This window comes from Primulina tabacum, chromosome 3, assembly GCF_025594145.1.
Source record: "Primulina tabacum isolate GXHZ01 chromosome 3, ASM2559414v2, whole genome shotgun sequence".
Taxonomy (NCBI): Eukaryota; Viridiplantae; Streptophyta; class Magnoliopsida; order Lamiales; family Gesneriaceae; genus Primulina; species Primulina tabacum.
Window position 1 is genome coordinate 44,493,577 of NC_134552.1, and position 7,260 is coordinate 44,500,836.

The 7,260-nt window shown below is 41.4% G+C and overlaps 1 protein-coding gene across 1 annotated transcript; it reads left to right on the forward strand.

Moving 5' to 3' along the window:
• Positions 1-5,246: 5,246 nt before the first annotated feature.
• On the forward strand, positions 5,247-7,022 carry LOC142538738 (uncharacterized). The gene is made up of 2 exons (XM_075644035.1): positions 5,247-6,308; positions 6,489-7,022. The coding sequence occupies exons 1-2, from the start codon at positions 5,247-5,249 to the stop codon at positions 7,020-7,022; spliced, it is 1,596 nt and encodes a 531-aa protein (XP_075500150.1).
• Positions 7,023-7,260: the final 238 nt, after the last annotated feature.

Below are 7,260 nucleotides of genomic sequence, written 5' to 3' on the forward strand. Positions count from 1 at the left end.
ATATCTAGTTTTGAACGCTGTCTTGTGAACATCTGACTCTTTCACTTTCAACTGATGGTATCCAGAACGAAGATCAATTTTTGAGAATATAGATGCTCCTTGTAAACTGATCAAATAAATATTCAATTATTGGTAGTGGATACTTGTTCTTGATAATGACCCTATTGAGCTCTCGATAATCAATGCAAAGACGCATACTGCTATCTTTCTTTTTCACAAATAATACCGGTGTGCCCCATGGATAATAACTAGGGCGAATAAAACCCTTGTCTAGCAATTCTTGGATTTGATATTTTAGTTCTTTCATTTCGGCAGGTGCTAGACGATAAGGCGCTTTAGATATAGGTATAGTGCCCGACATTAGATCAATAGAGAATTCCACTTCACGATCGGGTGGAATGCCAAAAACATCATCGGGAAAGACGTTAGGAAAATCTCTGACAATATCAACATCCGCCAATTTCTGACTGATAGAAGCAAGTGCGGTAGTAACACATGCTAGAAAAGCTTGGCATCCACGATTAATAATCTTCCTCGCACAAAGACAAGAGATGATGTGTGGCATTTGTTTGTTTCTCGCCGCCTCAAAGACAAAAGATTTACTACTAGGTGGTCTAATAGATACTGATCGCTAACTAAAATCAATTGAAGCTCCATTTGCTGATAACCAATCCATACCGAGTATAATATCAAATTCGGGCATAGAGAGCACAATAAGATCAGCCCGAACTACATCTTTGAATAAATGAAGCTCCAGATTCTTGAAATTTCTAGACGTGAGCATTTGATCACCGAAAGGAATAGAAACTTTGAAACCCAAACCCATATCTTGAGGAGTAATATTCAATCTTTTGATGAACGCTTCAGATATGAATGAATGTGTAGCTCCTGAATCTAGCAATGCATAGGTAGCTACACCTAGAATGATGATCCTCTCTGCGGCGAAAATGTCTTTTAAATCTTTTCGTGTTGAATTTAAGGATTTACTATCATTAATTTCCCCAAAGTTATATGAAGATTGCGTGTTGAACTTAAGCATTTCTTGAAAAATTGGATTTTTGCCCTTAAATTTTTCGAAATTTTGCATTCTAATCTTCCAAATTTTTGGATATTTGCATTTTGGCACTTATATTTTTGAAATTATATTATGGTCCTTAAGAATTCGGTAATTGCATTTAAGCCCTTTATATTTTGGTTAATTGCAAATGGGTCCTTTAACTTTCGAAAATTACATTTAAGTCCTCATGATTTCGAAATCTTCAATTAAGTCCCTAAATTTCGGAAATTGCACCTTTGACCCCCTTAAAATTCGAAACCTTAAAAAAATCTCTTAATTATGATTTTCATTTAATTTTGGCCCTAAAACTTTTTATTGGAAATATTACATCCTTCACATAAATTAAGGCACAAAATTCAATACCAATTTCTATGGTGTCTAAAAACATATCTTAAGTCCAACTAAGTAGAACATACAACCTAATTTTCACTAGGTTAAATCTTGTTCCCAATTTCAATTCTAATAACCAATTTAACATTTCATGCAGTGAAAGCAATATAAAAATGTTAAATGACTAGGTTACCCGTAATGAGTGTAGTGTCTGCCTCCTCCTCAGCTTCTTCAGCATTCATTGTAAAACCCGGGATTCGGTTCAATCGTGATCTTATCAGATTAATGCTTTGATTATACTAGGATGATGTAATCTTGGATATTGATATTATTATTCCGAATATAAAGATATCTTTTGAGGTTATCTAAGTCGTGTAGATAATTTTATCGTGTGCAGAGTTTTGAAGCTCGAAATTTAGATGGTATTATTTACCGTGCAACTTTAAAATTTTGAGAGGAATAAATCTATCTCCATCCAAGAATTTATTAAGGAATTTCGAAAATAAGCACCTAAAAGATCTAAGATTTGAGTTGAGATGGAGATACCGAGATAAAAGATCGAGCATGAGATAATAAAATCACTAGTATTCGAATTAATCAGTGTATATATTTATCCATGTGAATTTCGAAATTTCAGTGCAAGAAACCCTTCTATTTTCACGTTTTTCTCTAAGATTTAAGGTAAGTGGGCTGTTTTAAATTTCGGTTTTATGCATATGAAGGTTTTGGTTTTTAGTTTTAAAAATTCGGTCTAGCCCTGTCTCCCGTCTATAAGTTTTTTTACGAAAGTTGGTACGTTTTTGTTTGGCACTGTGAGGATTCCCTGAGAATGGGTGGAATTCCAGCATATGGCCCTTAACAGTGGGATAAAACTATTTTATGGCCTCGCCCCCTTAGAGGATTAAAACTTAGGAACTGACGTCAGTAAACCGTTAAAGGTGAAAAATCGCAGTGTTATTATATTACGGATACGATATTACGATTGTGAAAAGCATGTTGTATTTATATGTATGTTTCGAAAATGTTATAAAAAAATGTTTATGTTGTTTTCAATATCCCCCACTTGGTGAGTATTTCCCAGAATACTCACCCCCCTTACAACCTGTCCCAGAGAAATCCGAGGAGGAAATCGAAGAGGAGGAATCAGAACAATACTGGGGATGGTGATTCTTCGAGATCTAGTATTAGTCATGTTATCATTATTTCGAATTTCGTTGTTTTTAATTTCATGTAAGACGCTTCCGCATTAGTTATTTCAGTTGTAAAGACATAAGTTTTGAGAAATTATGAAATAAACTGGTTTTCGGTTTATACTGTGCTACGAGGCTGGTTGTTTTTAATTGTGTGATTGATAAACAACGCCGATGTCGACTAACCCCGGTCTCGAGGCGTGACATTTAAGTGGTATCAGAGCCGCCAGGTTCATAATCCGAGTGGGAAAAAAAATCGATTTTTAAAAAAAAAGGGAAAATTTTCGGGAAATTCTGGCGAACGGCGTCTACGCGCGCCGCCGCGTTTCCTCCGGTTCCGACCGCTTTCGGTACTTTTTCTTCGATCGGCGACCAGTTCCAGAACCGCCTCGATGAGACGAACACAAGCCCTCAAACAATTTTAGATTTTGCGTTTGGGTGCAACCGGAATTTCGGATCTACGATGGGGCATCCGAAACCCTAAACGCCGAATGGTATTTCGTCCAATCACCCTACCAATCCTACTCCGACTCTTAATTCCTTTTACCCAAACATTATACTATCCATGGGTAATGTTTCCCAGCCATCAATTTTGAGTTCGGATCAACCAATCGGAAACGCCCAATTTCGAGTGAGTCAACCGAGTTGAGCGATTTCCCGGTCCATTTGGGTCGTTTTCCGACCGATTCTTTCCGTGCCGCCACCGGTTCCGTGATCCTGACCCCGTCGCCAGCACACGCCGATGCTCCGACCATGCTCTGGCCAAATCAACGAGTCAACCCGCTGCGTACATCCTTTGACTTCTCGTAGGAAACTCCGAATTCGATTCTGTCAACTGTTCCGAAATCCTCTCAACATATGCTTCGAATCCATATGTCTATCTCAAAACTTTCCATTTTTGGAAATTTTCGAGAACTTTTAATTTTTAGTACCTTACTCTATCCTGATATTTTATTCTGTCATATTAATGATATTCTGAGCATTTTCTTTTTATTTATTTTCAGGAAATGTCTCCCCAATTCCGTACCCGTGCCCAAGCTGCCATCCGTATGAAGCAGCTTGCCCTTGACAATCAGTCGCGCCTGATTAAGCGACTTCGAGCCCGATTAGGCGAAAAGAGACAAGAAATTCAGACTCTAACCACGGAAAAGGAGGACATAAGGGTCCAACTCAATAAGGCGATCTATCAAGGAGAGTTGGTAAGAGGAGATAACATGGATTTGAGAGATGGCATAGAGCATGGCCTGTCTCGAGAGAAGAAGCTGCAAGAAGATATCGACCGGTACCGAAAAGAGTTGGAGGAAGAAAAGCAGTAGAATGCCAGGAGCAAAAAGAGATTGGAAAATTTAAGTGAAGCCATAAGCTGCATTGCTAAGGTGAACCATCAACTGACTCAACAGGGTGAAACACTGAAGAACAAGATAAAGCTGAATAAGAGGGAATACGAACAGCGCCATCAGATGACCATAGATCTGTTGGACGAGGCAGAGGCAGATATTCAAGGATGGAAGACACAGGTGGCCCAGCTTAATACAGACAATGCCCAGCTCACTCATATGGTAGAGCTACTGCAGGAAGGAGAGCCGGATGAGGAGCCGGAAGCGGAAGAACCTATAGAGATTGAGGAGCCTATCGCAGCCGTCTGAGATGGAGAGATAGAGGATTAGATTAGGATGTTTTAGTGATTTTTTTCTAGGAGTTTATCTTTCCATTATTGCTATTTTATTCAGTACGACTTTTATATCATTTAGATTGGTCATGTTCATTTATTTTTTTATGCTTGAGAAATCAATAAAATATTTTATTTGTTCCATTGATTTCAATTTACTTCTGCGCGATCTATTGCATGAATCCTACTCGTACAACAAATTCTTAGAACTTGAAATTGTAGGAAATGACCGGCAGACCCCCAAGACAGAACCGCAACCCGCGTTATGCTAATACCGACCGTGAAGGCGGACAGGAGAATGGGCAGAGAAATGGACCCCCGCCTGCAGTCAACTTAAGCCGAGCTGATCTTATGGCCATAGCCACCATTGTGGCAACAACACTGCAAGGGTTGGGAAACCAGAATGCCAATCAGCCACCACCACATCCACCACCAAATGGAATTAAGTTCCACTATGAATCGCTTCGCAAGAACAGGTGTCAAACCTTCAGTGGAGCTGCAGACTCTGAAGTCAGCCAGGGCTGGCTGAAAAGTGTAGAGACGCAGCTGCGACTATTGGAAGTTCCCGAGGCACTGAAAGTGGACGTGACTGTGTCGTTCCTAGAAGATAAAGCAAGAAAATGGTGGGAAGCAATCTCGCCAGCCATGACAGCTGCAGGACCAATCACTTGGCAGCGATTTCGAGAAGCCTTTCTGAAACAGTATTATCCGGCCGAGGTCAGACTACAGAAACTGAGTGAGTTTGAAAATTTCACTCAAACTCCGGATATGTCAGTCGTAGAATACACCTCCCAGTTCAACGCCCTTGGATCTTATGCTCCGGCAATCATGGCGGACGAAGTTTTGAAACTGCACCGTTTTAAGAAGGGATTGAACAGCAGGATCCAATCAGCTCTAGCAGTCTACCAACCCGCGAATTTTTCAGACCTAATGGGCGCAGCTATCCGAGCTGAAACTGACATCCAGCGCAGAGAGAAGGAAAAATAAGAACAAAAGGCCCATGAATAGTCAGTCCTCACGCAGCAATCAGACTTTCAAGAAGCCTAACCAGTCCGGTGGACCATCTAAAGGGCCTTCGCCTACCTCAAGCTACAAGGATATTAAGCATTTCCCAACTTGTCACTTACGACACCTGGGAGAATGCCGAAAAAACAGTGGTGTATGCTTCGGATGTGGGAAAGCGGGACACCGAATTGCCGAATGCCCTACTGCCGCCAACCAAGCCGCCGGGCTCAGTAAGGGAACTGGGCCAAATTCAGGAGCTAACCCCAACAAGCCAAAGGAAAGCAAGCCTAACGCCAGGGTCTTTGCTATGACTCAAGAAGAGGCCGACGACGCCAATGAAGTCGTGTCAGGTACCATCCTAATTCAAAAAGTGCCTGCTTATGCATTATTTGATTGTGGTGCTACGCATTCTTTCTTATCTAAGAGATTTGCTAAGAAACTAGGACTTAAGCCCAAATTATTAGCTGAACCTTTTCGAATAGCCACACCGACAAGTAAGGCCATCGAAACTCAAGAGATTCACAGGGACTGTTTAATCAGTATCGGTAATCAGACTTTCAGTGCAGACTTGATACAATTAGTTATGGCCGACTTCGACATCATTCTAGGAATGGATTGGTTAGCCAGAAACAATGCAATAGTGGACTGTAAAGGGAAAAGAGTTAAGCTCCGAACCCCAAATCAGGAAGAGATCGTGTATCATGGTAAATCCAAGGATTGGAAATCACTCCTTTCCGCTTCCCAAGCATGGAAAGCCATGAAGTCCGGAGAAGATATCTACCTAGCAATGGTTAGCGAAGTGCAGGGAGAAGTCGAACTGAAGATTGAAGACATACCGATAGTACGTGAGTTCCCAGATGTTTTTCCAGAAGAACTCCCAGGGGCAGTCCCGGACCGCGAAGTTGAGTTCGAAATCAATCTGGTTCCTGGTGCAGCACCAATTTTGAAAGCACCTTACAGGATGGCGCCAGCAGAACTCAAGGAGTTAAAGGAACAACTCCAAGAATTGCTGGACAAAAGGCAAGTCCGGCCAAGTGTGTCCCCATGGGGAGCTCCAGTACTTTTTGTAAAGAAGAAAGATGGGAGTATGAGGTTGTGCATCGACTATAGAGAACTGAACAAGATCACTGTCAAGAACAAGTATCCCCTCCCGAGGATTGACGACTTATTTGATCAGCTTAAGGGAGCCGCAGTCTTTTCTAAATTGGATCTGAGGACTGGATACCACTAACTGAAGGTCAGGGCTGAAGATATTCCCAAAAGAGCTTTTCAGACAAGATATGAGCATTATGAGTTCACAGTGATGCCTTTTGGACTGACCAACGCGCCTGCAGCCTTCATGGACCTAATGAACAGAGTATTCAAACCGTTCCTGGATCAGTTCATAGTGGTATTTATTGACGACAAACTCGTCTATTCCTTAAACGAGAAAGATCACGAAGAGCATCTCCGCATTGTACTTCAGACTTTGAGAGAGAAGGAACTCTATGCTAAGTTTAAGAAATGTGAGTTCTGGCTAAACAGTGTATCCTTTTTAAGGCACGTGATCTCTGCATCAGGAGTATCAGTGGATCCCAGGAATGTGGAAGCAATTACAGAGTGGCCAAAACCTAAGAACACCACCGATATCAGGAGCTTCCTTGGACTGGCAGGTTATTACAGAAAGTTTGTCGAAGGGTTTTCTTCGATTGCCATACCACTGACTAAACTCACTCAGAAGAATTCCAAGTTCGTCAGGACGAAGGTTGCGAGAAAAGTTTTCAGACATTAAAAGAAAAGCTCGCATCCACGCCAGTACTAATCTTACCCACTGAGGATAAAGAATTCACCATCTACAGTTATGCTTCTAAGGAAGGTCTGGGATGGGTACTCATGCAAGAGGGAAGAGTGATTGCCTACGCGTCAAGGCAGTTGAAACTGCACGAGCAGAACTACCCTACGCATGATCTGGAGCTAGCAGCAGTTGTCTTTGCTTTAAAAATTTGGAGGCACTATCTCTATGGTGCCAA

Bases quoted from the DNA above. Each gene is read 5' to 3' on its own strand.
- LOC142538738 (XM_075644035.1), top strand. From the start codon at position 5,247: ATGAATAGTCAGTCCTCACGCAGCAATCAGACTTTCAAGAAGCCTAAC. The intron at 6,309-6,488 runs GTACTTTTTGTA...CACTAACTGAAG, and splicing joins TGTCCCCATGGGGAGCTCCA to GTCAGGGCTGAAGATATTCC.